This window comes from Eubalaena glacialis, chromosome 17 (genome assembly GCF_028564815.1).
Source record: "Eubalaena glacialis isolate mEubGla1 chromosome 17, mEubGla1.1.hap2.+ XY, whole genome shotgun sequence".
Lineage (NCBI taxonomy): Eukaryota > Metazoa > Chordata > Mammalia > Artiodactyla > Balaenidae > Eubalaena > Eubalaena glacialis.
This window is the reverse complement of record NC_083732.1, coordinates 73,812,419-73,830,293: the sequence shown is the minus strand read 5'-3', so window position 1 is coordinate 73,830,293 and position 17,875 is coordinate 73,812,419. Positions and strand designations below refer to the sequence as shown.

Here is a 17,875-nt window from a genome sequence, read left to right as displayed (position 1 = left end):
GGCATTTCATAGCCCTGTTGTTTACATTTACCTTGGTCAACATCCCTACCCAGCCTCAAACACAACGGGCAATCTGGAAGGGGGAAAAGTTACAAAATATTGCCCTGAGTCAGGTAGGGGTGTGTGCATGTGTGTGTGTGTGTGTGTTGATATGAATGGGTATTATGTGTGCATATGCACTTCTCATGTTGTGTGGACAGTCATAGTTGTGTTGCCTATAGGTATACTTATGGACAGATAAATATGAACCTCTTGGAGTATGAAATTAACACATGAGTTCTGAGCTCCAGTTGATAGCCCCTCTCTTATATTTTCCATCCTGCTTCCATGAGATACTGCTTCTTGCCCTGTGATGGACACTTTTCAACATATAGATTAAATCGTTAAAGATGAAGTACCAAAATGAGGTGGTGATGAGAGGCAGTAATAAATGACTGGTGTAGAGGAATGCAAAGGATCCAAAAGAGAGATTGTCTGTTCAGGATTTATTTAGGATTTTCCAGGTGTTTTTCATACCAAAAGTGTTTTGTAGGGCTTCCCTGGTGGCACAGTGGTTGAGAATCTGCCTGCCAATGCAGGGGACATGGGTTCGAGCCCTGGTCTGGGAAGATCCCACATGCCGCAAAGCAACTAGGCCCGTGAGCCACAACTACTGAGCCTGCGCGTCTGGAGCCTGTGCTCTGCAACAAGAGAGGCCGCGATAGTGAGAGGCCCGCGCACCGCGATGAAGAGTGGCCCCCGCTTGCCGCAACTAGAGAAAGCCCTTGCACAGAAACGAAGACCCAACACAGCCAAAAATAAATAAATAAATAAATTTAAAAAAAGAAAAAAAAGAAACAAAAGTGTTCTGTAGTTCCTCTCTTTAGAGTAAAGCTTTCTATTTGTTTAAATTATCAATATATACACTTATCATAAAAAATCCAAGCAACAGAGACAAGGGCAAAGAAGAAAGTTAACAAAATCATCCAATATCCCAAGAATAATGATGACCAGTATCAGGCGAACATCGTTCTGGGTGTTTCTAATGTTAGGAACAGAGAGGAGGACAATAAACATCATTGTCCTCTGGTTTTCCTCCTACTTTGCTGGCTCCTCTGCCTCTTCCAGTGTCTCAGTGGTGAAGAGTCCCAGGGTCAGCCCCACATTCTCATCTCCATCTTTACTTTACCCACTGGAAATCTGGCCAGGTCTACAGCTTTCAATGATACCTGGATGCTGATGGCTCTCAAATTTATATCTCCAGCCTTGTCCTTTGGAAGCCAAACAGCTAGACTGCAGGGAGTTGGAGAGTGAAGAAACATTGAGAAAATAGAGATCCAGTTGGATTCTCTTTCTTTTAGCTCTGAAGTTATGTGAGCCTCCGATACTTGTAGATACACTGATACTGCTAACACTAATTTTTAAATCTTAATGCCTTCTAATACTACCTATCATTTTTTGACCACCTACTACATGTTAGGTATTGTGCCATGTGTTTCACATACATTAACTCATCTTACGCTCATGATTCTGTGAGGTGGTATTTTAAGAAATAACAAGAAACACCCAAACCAAGACTTCGCATCATAGACAACTTGTCCGAACTGAAACAGCTAGTAGGTATTAGGGTTAGGATGTAAAGTCAGGGGACCCATGCTCTTTCTGGTATGCTACACTGCCTCCATTTGCATTGCAATATAAATTTTAGTAACAGTTTGACCATTTCACACACACATATACAGAGACACAAACCAAGTTGGGATTTTGATTGGGATTGCACTGAATTTATAGATTAATTTGGGGAGAACTGTCATCTTATGTCAATGCTATTGACTGTTCCAAACGTGAATTGGTCTTTTCCTCCTTTTATTTAAGTCTTCTTTAATTTTCCTAATAAGATTTTGTGGTTTTCATTGTGAAGCAGCAATCGATCCACCACAACCCCAATGAGGCAGGGGACTTCCGGGGGTCAGAATACTAAGACTTGATGGATAAGAAGTATAATAAGGGAACTGCAAAAATGTGGGCAGAAAAAAATGATTAAAGGTCCCACCAAGTAAAGCAACAATTTCAAGAATTTTAAAGTGAACAGCAATAGCGGGGTATATAACGTATTGTAAGATGCAGACAGCAAATGGCCTTATGCCCTGCCAGCAACAGGGATGCCAGGAACTCTGGAGAGTGTTTGCATAATGTAACCTACTGTGGACTATTGATTCAGCACCAATTTTTCATGAGGAGGAGACTGTGACTGTTAACTGAGGCATGATGTTTGTCACCTTTAAAAGTGAAGAGCAGGTTAGGCTGAACCCAGGCCAGGATTGCCTTCTGGGCCCTCCTCTCCCTCTTCCATTCCTGTAACCTTCTCCAACCTGGCACTACCTCCTCGGCACTCTCCCATTTCCTCACAACCTTCCTCTTGACACCCACAGTTAGACCTGCCTTATCCTACACTTCTCCATAGCTCCATACGTGGATCCCCCCAACCCTCCCCCCTCCCCATCTCCTCCATTTATATTTAGGGTATTCAAGTGTTCAGAGAAAGAGAGTGGATAGAGGATCCACTTAGTACACATTACATGTGTATTAAATGACAGATAGCTAGGTAGCTATTTCTCAAATTAGGGTCCAAAGACCTAATCCTAGAGGTTTGAGAGGTCCACAGGAATTTGGATAGTAATAATTTATTGAGCACTTACATGTTCCAGGAGCTGTTTGAAATACTTTACATGTATTTAGTTTCACTATAACCCTCTAAAGCAGATGCCCTTATGTCCATTTAACAGATGAGCAAACTTAGCAACACGCCCTTAACCCCATCAAAGAGATGAGCAGTCATGGAACGGTTGAGTTATTAGCTCAAGGTTATACATCAAGTAAACGGTAGAGTGGGGACTCAAACCTAGGCAGTCTGGCTCCAGAGCTAATGATCTCAACCACTTTGCAATGCTGTCATCTGGGGCTTGACTGGGACTAGGTGGTCCAAGATGGCCTCACGCATGTGCCTGGTAGTTAGCTGGGGCTATTGGCTGTCGCCTCCTCCTCCATGTGGCCTTTCCAGCAGGATACTCTGGACCTTTTTATGTGGCAGCCAAATTCCAAGATTGTACCATAAGTCATGGAACAGATAGGCTTCTGTTTTTTTTTTCCAAAAACACGACATGATTATATTTTAATACAAAACCAAAATACAAAACACCATAGTAAATTGATGGCAATAAAATATGGCATTTCATTTGCATTGCATGATAAATGGTTAACATCCTTAATCATAAATGAGTTCTTAGAAACCAGTAACAAAGACATTGATATACCAAGCGAAATGAAAACAAAAAACAAAAAAAAGAAGAAAATGAAATAACACAAGTGACTAGTAAGGATTAAGCATATATGTAGATAGGCTTATAGACCAAATTAAGATGCTTGAATCACATTGTTTATGTGGCAGCTTTAAAACATGTCCCCAAATTCTTTGACACTGTTTCCATTGAGGGGTGGAGGTCCATATCCCCTTCTCTTTTATATGGGCTGGTCTTAGTGGCTTGCTGGTAGCTAGTAGAATACAGTGGAAGTGACGCTCCATTACTTCTTAGGATAAGTCATTAAAGGCCATGAACCTGGTTCTTTTCAGACACTCGCTCTCAGGGAAGCCAGCTGCCATGTGAGAAGTCTGACATGTTGGAGGGGGTGTGTGAAGGTACTCTGGTTCACAGTCCCAGCTGAGCTTCCAGCCAGCCAACAGCCAGCCTCAACTGTCAGCCACATGAGTGTGCCATCTTGGATGTCCAGCCTAGATGAACCTTTAAACAACTGCAGTTGCAGTGACATCTGATAAGAGACACCAACAAAGAACTGCCCAAGCAAGCCCTTCCTGAATTTCTATTTCCTGAATTTCTATTTCTATTTCTACAAAATCACGAGCAAAATAAACTGGCTATTTAAGCCACTAAGTTTCATTTAACATGTTCACTTAAAGAACAGCAACAGTTTATCAACCAATTTAGAACAGAATGAGAAGCAAGGAGAAAGAAAAGGAGTAGATAAACAAGCTTAGGTTAGGGTATAAGCAGGGTGGAAGGACCATAGCACTTAAAACCATAGATGGCATGGTTTTAAGGACCGGAATGGAGGGTAAGCGAGGGGTTTTGGCAGACTGAAGGGGTCTGGAATCGACATACATCTGACATACATCTGAGTGATACAGAAGCAAGTGTGTCTGGTCATAACTGTAGCTGGCCATTAGCTGGCTGAGCAGCTAGGGATTTATCTGCTTTTCTTGTGCAGAGACTACCTGAGGCCATAATGGGGCTATAATGGGTATCACTAGTTGGTGGCCAATTTAGGAATGACATAATTGTCAGTCGAGAGGTAGTATGATTCATGCCTTACTAATATTTAAAGTTTACTTTATCTATCTCCTTCTATCTGAAGTAGCACTTTCATTTGTTCCATCCTTTTTATCTATGTTCAACACATATCCATTTACTCTGCGCGTAACGTGTCTCATAAGCAAATTGTGTCTACATTTTTGTTTCTCTTATTTTCTATAGTAGAACTGAATATTCATAAAGCATACAGCAAACACATTACAGCAAGCCCCAAGGAACAAGCACTTAGAGCATGGCTGTGATGTCCCACGTATTGGCTAAAGCAATTCACGTGGCCGAGCCCACAGTCATGTGGGACAGGTCTACACAAGGGAGTGGATACCATAAGGCATGATTATTGGGACCACTACTGAAACAATCTAACACTAACACATAGCTAGGAAGTGGTTGATCCAGTTATCAAATTTTTAGCAATCTGTTTCTGGAGCCCAAACTCAAAACTGGTGTCCTGGAGACTGCTGGGAATTCCTACTGAAGAGCTTTTTCAAACCTCTCTTCCCAGGCCCCAGCCCAAGCCCAATGAGTCAGAATCTCTTGGGGGTAAAAGGGATATGGGGGGGGGGCGGGTAGTGGTGGTAGAAATCCCAAGAATTTAAATAACTCTGTAGAAGATTCCAACACACACTGGGAAGTGTAGGGGGTTTCAAAGACAAGAAAGTCTCTACACTCAAAGAGCTTCCATTTTCCACAGAGAAAATTCTTGTCATTATTACACCAGAGGCACTGCCCTGAAATTTAAAAATTTTAAAAATTGCTTTCCATGTTTAAGTTAGAGCAGTGGTTCTCAAATTTTGTGTGCATTAACTGTATTATTAACTGGAGTTAACTGGAGTATTAACTGGAGAGCTTGTTAAAACGCTGACGGGTCCCAACCCCCAGTTTCTGATTCAGGAGGTCTCTGGTGGAGCACACAAATTTTCATGTCTCACAAGCTCTGCTGTCCAGGGACCACACTTTGAGAACCACTGGGTTACAGTAGGAGGATTTAGCGATACCGTTCCTCCCTTGACTCGCATTTATATACTGCACTTACATTCTTATAGCACATCTACTGCATACAAGGTCTCGGGCTGGGTGCAGCAGTGGGTATGATAAGGATAGGATTTAGATCTTGATTACACTTGAGCAGATTTATTCTCTAAGTGGATCTATTCTCTAAGAAGACAGGAAGCCTAAGTGTCTTTAGACAGGTTCAGATAAAGCAGAGATCTCCGCCCTTAGCAAGAGATAAATTAAAGCTTGGAATAGCAGACCCTATGAACTGGGGCCTTGAAAGATGCCTAGGACACGTGGAAATGGTGGAGGATCGCAGAATTCTTTCCACCTCGGCACAGAGAAAAAAACCAACCAAACAAACCTGGACAACCACCTGGAAAAGGTCTGTAACATTCTTGCCTCAGGCTCCAGCGTCTCTAAGCTGCTTGCATCTGAACGGGGAAGGGTGTTCTCAGTGTCAAGGTCTCAGTCTCAGACTCTTCTTGGGAAGGGAGAGAACTGGCCTAGCCCTCCCTCTGGGGCTCCCAGAGCGGGTGCCTCGGAGACCCGGTTGTCTGGCCGAAGTCTGGGTGTGTGCGACTTGGCGAAGGGCGCGGCCTGGGCGCTTCAATGTTCCAAAGCCTGAGCAGGGCGCTGTGGCCAGGCCCGTGTCGGGCGAGAGGGCCTACACGCTGGAGCATCGTTCAAAACCAGCCGCAGATTCAGGCCCGGCGCTAGGGGGGGCCGGGTGGCAGCCGTACTACTCAGCCACCCGGAGGCCAGCGCAAGGGGCAAGGTCCCTCTCTCTCTCCACCTTCACGCTTCAGAGGGAGTAGGGAATCGCGCGCACGCTCTTTAGCCCGCAGAAAACGCGGCCCGCAAGCCTGCACAATGCGCCTGCGCGGCCCCGCCTCACCCACCCCGCCTCTTTCCTTCGCCCCGCCCCGTTACCCCCTATATTGCCGCTAGGGGTACCGGCGGCGGCTGTGGTCTGAGAGCGCGGCTGCTTTGAGGGCGCTGAAGCCGTACGGTGTGGGGACTAGGGCTGGCAAGAGGGTGGGAAAACCGGCGAGAGAGGAGGGCGGTGCCGGGGAAGGGCCGTGCCGGGGAAGGGCGGCGCGTGGCTGACTCATCCTTCTGGAAGATCAGACTGACAGACACAAACCCTTGCTGAACCCGCCCGCCCGCGCCGCTCCTCTTTGGTTGGGAGGCGCCCGCCCGCACCGCCCGCCCGCCTTCTCCGGGAGCGCTCTCCCGGCCCAGCCGCCTCAGAGAAAGTTTTTGTCGTCGGGAGGGACCGGAGGCGCCGCGAGCCTTTGGGAAGGGAAGGAGGACTGAAGAGGAGGCTCCAGTCGCGCGGGCCCGGCGAGTGCATGGTTCCCGGCGCCTCGGCTGCCTGTCAGGAGGACATCGGGGCGGGGTCGGGCTGAGACCAGCTCCTTCTTCCCGCGGGCTCGCCAGAAATCGCCCTGCCGGACTGCCGCGGGGCGTCCCCGCTCCTCAGCCCGCCATGTCCCGGCTGCTGCCGCTGCTGAGGAGCCGGACCGCGCGCAGCCTGAGGCCGGGCCCTGCCGCCGCGCCCCGCCCGCCGTTCTGGTGCTGCTGCGGGCGGGGGCTGCTGGCGCTCGCGGCCCCGGGCGGCCCCCGGGAGCTGGGCACCCACCCCAAGAAGGAGCCCATGGAGGCGCTGAACACGGCGCAGGGCGCGCGCGACTTCATCTACAGCCTGCACTCCAGCGAGAGGAGCTGCCTGCTCAAGGAGCTGCACCGCTTCGAGTCCATTGCCATCGCCCAAGGTAAGGGGGGCGCGAGCGGGGTGAGCCGGGGGCGGAGGGGCGGGTGGCCAGAGCCCTCCCCTACCCCGCCTGCGCCGCGGCCGCCCGGCCGCCCCTCGGCCTGGGCCCCTTGCCGCCGGACCCCTCGCCCGCTTGGCCTCGCGCCTGGGACGTCCGGGGGGGCGGGGGGAACTTTGCGCCTCCTGAGTGTCCCCGGGGCAGGTAGGACGGGCGCGGATCGTGCCAGGCGGCCAGGGCCAGCGCTTGGCTGGTTCCTCCCCAGCCTCACAGTTGGAGCTTCAGCCCCAGTTACCAACCGACGTTGATTTGATTTTGTTTAGATTTGCTGTGCCCCCCGTCCCCCAGCCCTCCTGTCCCCCTGTAGTCCTTGCTGCTTACTTGTGAACGTGCAGCCATGCCGGTGGCCTGCGGTGCGTGCTTCCAAAGCGCTACAAAGCCGAGAGGCAGGGAGAAACTTCGCTAAATGGTTATCAAAGGAAGATGTGTGAGGGTCCGAAAGAAGGGATGTTGCTTCGTTAAGGCAGAGGTGTTCTCAGCGGCTTGTTTGCGTACACCTCCAGTTGGATTCATTTAAGCAGCCGAAGGAAACATTTTCCTGGGAAACTGAAAGCGTGGATCAGACCAGCAACTGCAGATACATACTTGCAAGCCCATCACAGGTTCGGTGCTGCCCAAGTTAGACTCCCGTTTTTGTTGTGCCCCCAGAGGATGAAAGAATGCAGTAGTTAAGAAGGTATTTTTCTGGAAATCTGTGGCTCTGCAATAAAAAGCGGACTTCTGCTCAAAAATAATTTGGAATGGTGAAAGCCAAGCCATTTTTAAGCTAACCTGTTAAAAGAGATATTTTTCAAACCGGTGCACCATGCTGGTATGTCAGAATTTGAGTCCAAGTGAAAAAGCTAAAAAGTCAGAAGATCAGAAGGATGAAAGGGGCCAGTGATCAAATCATTCAGTCTTAAGATACTTTGGCCATTTGAATACCGTGATACAGACAGAATACATTGCTGCTGTTTCATGTTATACATTCTGGTGTGTTTGAAAGGTTTTTTTTGGTTTTTTTGTTTTTTTTGTTGTTGTTTGTTTGTTTTACCAACCTACCCTCAAGGTTGGTAGGTACATAAGCATTCCATAGGTTCCGTAAGTTAAGAGCACATTTATTTGGAGCAAGGCATTTGATCTGCCGCAGGCACTTGAAAGCGCTTCTTTGGTCTGTGTTCAGGAATGGAGGAGAGAATTGTCTACCTCATAAGCAGGACTTCTCTACACTACTTCTTCAGAAACTTTTTATTAGTTGTGCCTTTTAACTGCTTTTTTTTCCTCCGTTCAGGGAATTGTGGACCAATTTATGGTATTGGATGATTCCAGACATTGTCTACCCACAGTGCTTCTATAGGAAAAATGTAACATCACAATCAATTCGGTTACTAAATGTAATCATGATATTACATGAAGTCATAATCAAATACTAGCATATTTGTGAGCTATGTGTGCACTCAGTGTGTGGTTTTAAAATATTCACTTCTGAAAATGTGACCCTTGGAAAACTATAAAGACATTCATGCTAGAGCATTAGTTTTAGGAATCTTTCTCCATGGGCAAGACTGTTTGAACACACATTTGGCCTTTTCTAAGTAATTTCTTGGAAATTCTGCATTAACATTGTTACAAGATCGGAGGGCCTTATTAATATGATTTTATGACAGTTCATGAAAAGCATGTCCTGTGATACAAATGGATAAATTTTGCCTCATACCTTATTATTTTAGCACATGCCAGTAGGAATGCTACATCTCCCAGTGAAAATGGAAAATGTATTTTAAAATTTAACATGGTTTTAAATATTCTGGAAAGGACCTATAAACTTCAGTCAATGGAGATCAGTTAGTGTCAATTAAACTTAATAATACATAAGTTATATGAGAGAGAAGTTGGTAATTTAAGATGTCTTTGTTCAAGATAAGGGATATAGGAAACAATGTGGTATTCAAATGCTCATTTGACTTAAAAGCTAAAGAACTTCAGAGTTTAAGTCAACTAATTTTGCCAATGTTGATGACTAAATTATTGCTCTTTGACTCAAATGACACTTATTGATGATGATGGTTTAATTTTTAATACAGTCTTAGTGTTCCTCGTTGTTTTCCATATCAATACATATAGTTTCTATGGAGATAACTGGGATCATCACTAGTAAATTACCCTATTCATTAACCATTTAAGGTAGAGAGGATTTATTATGTTGAGAATGCATACAGCTCATTCTATTGCTGAAATCAATTTTTTCCCCAGACAAATGAAAAATTGCCATGTTTTTCTTTTATTGTTGCTTTTTGAGTGTTTTTAAATGCTCAACCCATGTATTAAATACGTGTGTACTAAGTGCACTTTCTAATGAAATAAATTATGTTAAAAGAGCTGTTTCTTACAGTAGGAAATCTTATGTGTTCTTGGAAAGAGTGCTTGCGTGATCTAATGAAGTGTTTTGGATTTGGTGTGGAAACATTACAGGAAAAGAAAAATCTGTACTTTGAAATGGAAGTGGGGTCTACTGCTGAAATTTGGTATATTTGCCCTTATCTTTCTTATGTGTTTATCAGTAGGCATTTGATATAGTCTGTGACAAGATAAAGCTTTAGAATCAGTTTGTAATAGATAAGGCAGACTTTGTGGGATGTCTTATTATAGTTAAGTAAGATATTGTGATTTTTAAATTACAAACTGATTTCTTTCCTAGTTTTGAAAACGTTGGTGTTCTGTTCTCAATTTATCTGCTCAGCCTGCTCTCTGTTCTTCCAGAAAGAGTCCATAGTCTTCTGATAGTGCACTGTTGGTTCATTGTTTTTACAAGTAGGACTGGGAAGCTGATGTTATTACTGCTGCCTTTTAATTTCAGCTGAGCTTTTTAAACCAAATTGGTTTTCAAGTTTTGCAGTTACTATTTCTATTTATAATTATTTTAAGAAACTTTTAAAATACCTATTTGGTTTTTGAAGGATGAGCAGTGCTTATTGCATTAATTAGTTCTACATTGCTGTACAACAAATTACCCCAAAGCACAGTGGCTTAAAACAAACATGTACTGTCTCATGGTTTCTGAGGATCAGGAGTCTTGGGGCAGCTTAGAGGGATGTTTCTGCCTCAGGGTCTCTCGTGAAGTTGTAATCAAGCTTTCAGCTAGGGCTGCATCATTGAAGTCTTGACTGGGGCTGGAGGAACCCGTTCCAAGAAGGTTCACTCACATGGCTGTTGGCTAGAAGTCTCAATTCCTTGCTGTGTGGGCCTCTCCACAGGGCTGCCTGAGTGTTTCAAGACATGGCAGCTGTCTTCCTCCAGAATGAGTGATGAGAGAGAGACACCTAAGCTGGAAGCCACAGTCTTTTATAACCTGGTCTTAGAAGAGATAGTCCATCCTTTTTTGCCCTCGTCATACACTGTGGGAGCATACTATACAGGCAGGGTGTGAATACCAGGAGATGGAAATCATTGTGGGGGTCATCTTGGAGGCTGCCTTCCACGCTTATTTAGGTGTTGTAATTAATGCTCATTGGAGAATTACACAGAAAGGTAAGAGCTGGCTTTTGGGGAGGCACCATGAAAGATATGATTTGAAAAAGGACCTTCTTAGGGAATATTTTTGTTAAATGTGTACTTAAAGTATTTTAAAAATGAGATTCTTTTTATATATAGCAAATAAGGGATGTTTTGGGGGAACAGAGCAGTTTTTCTGTCAATGTTAGATCTTAATCAGCTTGCTTTTTTTTCTGTTTCTCTGTGTGATAACTGTATATGTTTAAAAAAAATTTTTTTACAAATTTTTTTTACCATTTATCTACATCCATATAGATACACCATATAATTCTAAATTTAATCTTGTAGTTCCCCACCGTTGTGATTATTTACTTAAGGTAGCATGAGGAGTTTTGTTTTGAGAACTTGCCGTATAGCATACTCAGAATACATAGAAACAAAGATGACTTTTTGTGGCGTTCCAGTCCACTAGGGATCTTGGACTCTTAACAAGAGTATCCGCATTTTTCTCAGCTCTTTGTATAGGATTATGTAAGAAAGTGGCAGTGCTGTTAAGCTATTAGCCTCCAGATGAATTGGAGATAATCTTAGCTTTTGCTCAAAGAGAATAAGAAAGAGGGCAAGAAAACATTTCATATTCCAAATTAAGATTTGTGAATAAAGATATTTAGGTGCCTTAGTTGAAACAGTAAAAGAGGAATAAAGGAATAACTAGACCTGCAAGAGGAGAACAGGATGAGGATATGAAATGTGGATTGAGTCAGGAAGAGTGAGTGATCTCTAATAAGAGCTTCTGTATCCTGGCCCTGGATAAGTAAATGAAGCTTTGTCACAATCAGTTATTTTACCAATATGGAAAGAACCTAATTATAGCAGTATATTCCAGCAAGCTTAATTACGATACCTTAGAGTTAATGGGAATGTTGGAGTAGCCCTATAACTAGGGATTACTGCCTAGAAAACAGATCATATAAATAGGAATTTTTTCTTCCATTACAAAATGGATATATTCTATTTAACAATCTTTAATCATCATTTAACATGTAACTTGAGGTCCAGAGTTATTTGTGACATAAAACAATGAACGTTCCATTATTTCTCATGATTTTGTGGATCAGGAATATAGGCAGGGCTCAGCTGGGTGATTCCTCTCTTTCACATGATATCTATGGGGGTCACTTGGTAAACGGCTGGCAGATGAGCTGGTCACAGAGTCCAAGATGGCTTCACTCACTTGTCTGGCACTTTGTTGGACATGGCTGGAAGGCTGGGTTCAACTAGAACTATTGACCAGAGTAGATGCATGTGATCTCACCAGTATGACAGTCTTAAAATGGTCAGGACTTCCAGAGAAAATGTTCCAAGAGAGCTAAGTAGAAGCTGTAAGACTTTGTTATCAGTTTCCCATTGTTGCTGTAACAAATTGCCACAAATATAGTGGCTTAAAACAACACAAATTTATTCTCTTAGAGTTCTGGAAGTCTGAGGTCCAAAATTAGACTTAAGGGGCTAAAATAAAAGTGTTAGCAATGCTCTGTCCTTCTGGAGGCTCTAGGGGAGAATCCGGTCCTTGTTTCTTCCAGCTTTTGGTATTCCTTGGTTCTTGCTTACATTAATCTCTGCTTCGGTTGTCACATCATTGACCTTTTTTCCTCTCTTTTATAAGGACCCTCGTGATTACATTTAGGGCCCACCTGGATAGTTCAGGATAATCTTTCTCAAAATCCTTAACTTAATCACATCTGCAAACTCTCCTTTGCCATATGAGGTGATGTAGTCACAGGTAGGAGGATTAGGATGGGGACATATGGGGAGGGGTATTATTCAACCTACCACAGTTTATGGCCTAGCCTTGGAAGTCCCAGAATGTCATTTCTGCTACATGCTATTGGTCAAACAAGTCACTAAGACCAGTCTAGATTCAAGGGAAGGGAAATTAGGAGGACATATTCTATGTAGGTAACCATAACTAATAATTGTAGTTTGTTCCTTTATATCAGTTCCTTTATATCCTTTATAACATTTAAAAATTAATCGTTTCTGTTGGAAATCTTGTATTACATCTTTGTTTATTAATGCATACCCGTAACATATTAGCTTTTGTTTGTGTGTCTTAAGACTTTTGACCATTCGTTCTCGTACTGAGTGCCAGTATAGTGATAGTGATTTGTTTGATTGATAGATATATAGAGAGACAGAGGGAGACAGAGATGTATAGGACTCTTTCCTCTATATCAGGATATCTTAGCCTTGGCAGTATTGACGTTTGGGCTGGATAATTCTTGTTGTGGGGCTGTCCTCCACATAGGATATTTAGCAACATCCCTGTCTTCTAGCCACTAGATGCCAGTAGCACCCTCCCACCCTCCTCACCCCAAGTTTTGTGTACCAAAAATGTCTCTAGACATTGCCAAATATTCCCTGGCGGAGACACTGGGTGGGAGGAAAGGGAGGAATTTAGCAAAACCAATCTGCTTGAGGGCCATCGCTTTATATGAAATGCTATATCAGACTCTTCACTTCATTATCAAATAAATGAGCTTTGTGATAACTCTTTTCCTTGATTGTGATGCCCTTTCACTTCTAAGTTCTTAACTAAATTCTAAATATTAGACCCTTAGAAAATAGAGCTTCCAGATAAGTCAAACACTGCCATAGTTGAATTCACCGGTAATTTGCTGGTGTTCCTCTCAATAGTCACTGTTTTCTTACTTTTTATAGCAGTTGTGACAAGCAAATTTTTATAAAGATGTTTGTAGATAGGAAAATTGAAATAATATAAAGTCTGCAACTTTATAGGGTCATCCAAAGGGTCAGGCAGAAATAAAGATAATGGATAATCTTGAATGTTGGGAATGATCTGATATTGAACCACTATCAGTGGCGACTGTTTTAGTTTTTCTAAAAATAGTGATGAATTTGTATAACTATACTCTTATCTGGTTTTCTCTGGCATGAGAGAATATAAAGCTAACTGGAACAAATAGGGACTAAATTCCTGAGTGCAGATTTTATTAGCATCTTGCTCGTCAGCTGAATTAATTAGTATGTAAGATTCTAGCCTTGTCTTTGACTCATAGGTTTATGCTTTAAGTGAATGAAAACAACGACATGAAAGCAAGTAGTTATTTGTTAAAATATAATAACGTAGTTACCTCAAACCATCTGGTAAATGAGAGACTCTTCTAGACAAAGGACCTTGCAGGTAACAAAACGTCATTCCTCTTTTTTTTTTTGAATTTTATTTCATTTTTTTTTTATACAGCAGGTTCTTATTAGTTATCCATTTTATACATATCAGTGTATACATGTCAATCCCAATCTCCCAATTCATCCCACCACCACCCCCACCCCCGCTTTCCCCCCTTGGTGTCCATACGTTTGTTCTCTATCTCTGTGTCTCTATTTCTGCCTTGCAAACCGGTTCCTCTGTACAAAACATCATTCCTCTTAGCCTCTGAAACGTTTACGTTGACTATGTTTGATGGCAACATATTTGAACATACTGTTTTTTTCTCTGCCTTAGTAAAAGTATAACGAGCACAGTTTTGCTTGTACCAGATGTCCGAGTCCTTGTATACTGTATTTTAATATGAGGGCTACTTAACTTCTATTTGTAGAGATACTAGTCATCACACCAGATGCCCCCAGAACGCTGTGCTGTTTCCGTTGGCATGCTTTCAGACCGTGTCATAGTGCTGGCGAGGTGTGTCGGATTTGTTCTGCCCCTGCCCCACTCCATCCCCAGTGCCCTCGGACCGCTCTGCTCTATCCTCATTCATCCCTTGTGGTAAACTTTGCTACTGTGGAAGGAGGTCTGCTTCTCGGGCGTCTCTGTTGTTGTTTCTAATGTCTGCTCTTTGTCACTCTTCCATGGTGGTTTTTTTTTTTTTTTCTTCTTATTTTTCTTTCAGTATCTCTTTCTCTCTTCACCCTTATGCTATTCAGTAGGGTTTAATCTTGATAGACATTTCAGGGTCACAGACCACTACTCTCCTGTCTCTCCAGCTAGCCAGTCACACCTATCACATTGCTATGGACCTCTGACTCTTCAGATCTCACACTGAAGATCTTGTATTTCTGCTAATGTTACGATTATGGCCGTTCAAAGGATTGTTGTTGTAAATACCTGAAAGGCACTTAGGTTCAGAGAAGTTTAGGTTAGAATGGTGTTCTTTATTACTTGGTTTAGTTTAGATTTTCTGTCTTCTTTCTGAGTTTTAGGGTAGACTATTTAGGGCACTGGGTTATTAAAACATTTGTAATTTTAAAAATAGCATGATATTTTGTAATATAACTTCTGAATTTCTGTTGTATAATGGTTCTTATATTTTATAGAAGACATCCCACTGCTACCACTATTGCTGCTGCCAACACCATTTTCATTACCATTACTTAGCAGTTATTGAATGTTTGCTACAGACATACTGAGCTAATTAAGTGAGTTTTCATATAATTATTCTGTTTACTTCTCTTGGAGAGAGAAGGAATTATCTCTATTCTATGGATTAAGATGCTGAGGCTAAGAGGAGCTTGCCCAAGATCCTAAAACCTCTGTGGCAGAGTAGAGTTTTTAGCTTAGCTTTGTTTGACTTTAAAATCCCTGTTCTTATTATTGCACCTTTCTGTACATATTCATACCTGGAATTTTTTTAACACGTGCTGGGAAAAAAGGTAACAACTCAAATGCTCAATAAAAGTCACATGTGCTGGTAGTATATCTTAGTCTATCTTTTATATGTTTGCATAATATACACATTCAATACAAAAGCAAATATAGCATTGTTACTTTTAAAATAAGGGAAATCAAAGTAAAATCAGTGTGCAAAAAAGTTTATAAATTGTGGGGGGATTTTGAAAAAGTCAGAAAACTAGTATTTGGGACTTCCAACTGTTATAAATCTTTAACTTTCTGTCATTCTAATTTTCCTTTAGATTTTTAAATGAGTTAAAAAAAATCTAACATGCTATTCATAGAAAACCTTTCTAAACTTAGAAAATTTATTTGTGTAACAAATATTTGTTACTCTCCCTACCATAATAGACTCGGTACTGGATATTGGAGGCGTGTCAGAGAATTAATTCAGGGAAATACTCTCATGAAACCTACATTTTTGAGAGAGGAAAGATAAGAGCAATAAAGTAAATAATAAAATAATTATAGATAGTGTGTGCTATTAGAAGAATAAATAGAAGGACATTTACTTAAAGTGATCTGGGAAGGCCTCTGTTTAGGTAATATTTAAGCTGAAAATAAAGGATTGAGACGAAGCCATTCATTCAGACAGATGGAGGAAGAGCATTCTCAGAAGGAAAAGCAAATACCAAGAGCCTGAGATAGGAAGGGACTTCACATAGTGTAGAAATTGAAAGGAGGCAAATATGAGTGGAACTTAATGAACAAAGGGTAGAGTGGAATGGGATGAGATGTAGGTAGGCAGAAGCCAGATTAGCCAGGACCTTTCTGGGTAAACCATATGAAGGCCATTCAAGCATTTAAGCATTAGTGAAATGGTATTTCAAGAGCCCTCTGGCTGCTATTGGAGAACAAATTGGAGGGTGCAAATGTGTAAGCTGGGAGACCACTTAGGAAGCTGTTACAGTAGTCTAGGCTAGCAATGATGGTGGCTGAGACTAGGTGGCCATAGAGATGAAGAGGAGGAGATGGAGTCAAGATATACTTGTGAGAGTGAACTGATGGGACTTGCTGATGGGTTAGAAAGGGTCAGATAATTAAGGGAAAGGAAATAGTAAGTGATGACTTAGGTTTCTGACTATAGTGACTGAGTAAAAAGTGTTATTATTAACTGTGAGGGAGAAGACTGGGGAAAGAATAGATTTGGGGATGTGGAACTTAAAGTGTTAATTTTGGACATGTCACATTTTAGATACCTTTGTGAATATAAATGGAGATGTCAAGTAAGTAGGTGTGTGTGTTTATGCATGTGTGTGTATTTATACAGTTAAATCTGGAGCTCATAGAAGTTTAGGCTGAAGATGTAAGTATGGGTGTCAACAGCTGTATATCGATGGAGAGGAAGATCCAGGACAGAACTCTGAAAAGCACCAATGTTTATTGGAAGGGAAGATGAAGAAGGATCAGAACTGGAGGGAGACTGAGGAGTGTCTACAAAGTCAGGAAAAATAACAAGAATAGTGTATTCCAGAAGCTAAGTGAAGAAGACAGCATTTCAAGAAAGAGGGAATGATCTGATGCTTTAGATGGTTCAAATAAGAGGAAGACTGGCGGGGTGGGAGGGTGGAGTAAAGAAGGTCTATTGGATATAATAACACAAAAGAGAGTGATGTCTTTGTCAAGAATTATGTGGGGAGAAGCCAGATTTTAGTTGGCTGAGGAGGGAGTATCAATAAGGAAGGATTCAACTCTTTAAAGGGAACTTTGGATATGGAGGGCAGGAGGTGTTGGGCAGTAGCTTGAGTACTACTAAGATTCCCTCTTTCCTCATCGGTCAGAAGTCTGAACTTATTTTAAATATATGTTACTAGTTTACTCATTTTTTACAGAGTCCTGTGTAGAATTCTAGTTTATCAGACAAAAATGTAATATCACAGGTAAGCAAATTATGCCTCTTTTTAGCAGTATTGTGTAGAAAATATACAGGCCATTTAGCAAGTAATGTCTTTTCATTTTCTTTGGTAAGAAGCTTAGAGCAATCAAGAAGATGATTTGAAACTCCACTTTCAAATTAAAATACCTAAAGGCTAGGGAGAACATTTTTTTTCCTGGGATGTGGGACTTTAAGTGCTAAAACTGAAAGAGTCCCAGGCAAACTGGATGGTTAGTCACCCTACCTGCCCACGGGTGACAGTATTTTTGCCGTTCTCACAGATTAAGGCTTTTGACTCATAGGAGAGGTTGAGAAAGGGATCCAGGTAGAGTTTCATGTCCCTTCTGCACTACTGCTTTTTCCCTTCTTCTAGGTCTGTACCACAATGGATGCTTTCTTAGGGCTCCTTCTATTACCTTTTGTGTCTGGTGAGATTTCTGGTGAAAGAACCTGCAAGAAGGTGCAGACTCCCACAGTTTATTCGTACCCTAATGCCTTCACACTGTTGCACTGGCTGTCACTCTGCCTTCACCTGTTCCGTTGTTATTCTAGCAGTATTCTTATGGTGTCCGGTTGCATCTGTCTCAAGTAAGCATATGCTAACATCTCCTCTGTCCTTGCAGGTGCCTGCTTCTCTTTT

At 42.3% G+C, this 17,875-nt stretch overlaps 1 protein-coding gene across 1 annotated transcript in view; it reads left to right on the top strand.

Annotated features, from left to right (window-relative positions):
* The first annotated feature begins 6,334 nt into the window (after positions 1-6,334).
* The window catches only part of TMEM65 (transmembrane protein 65), a 45,474-nt gene continuing 33,933 nt past the window's right edge, over positions 6,335-17,875 (top strand). The window contains exon 1 of the mRNA XM_061171749.1: positions 6,335-7,138. Coding sequence (XP_061027732.1) covers positions 6,853-7,138 — 286 coding nt within the window. The 5' untranslated portion in view covers positions 6,335-6,852. The remainder of the gene's footprint in view (positions 7,139-17,875) is intronic.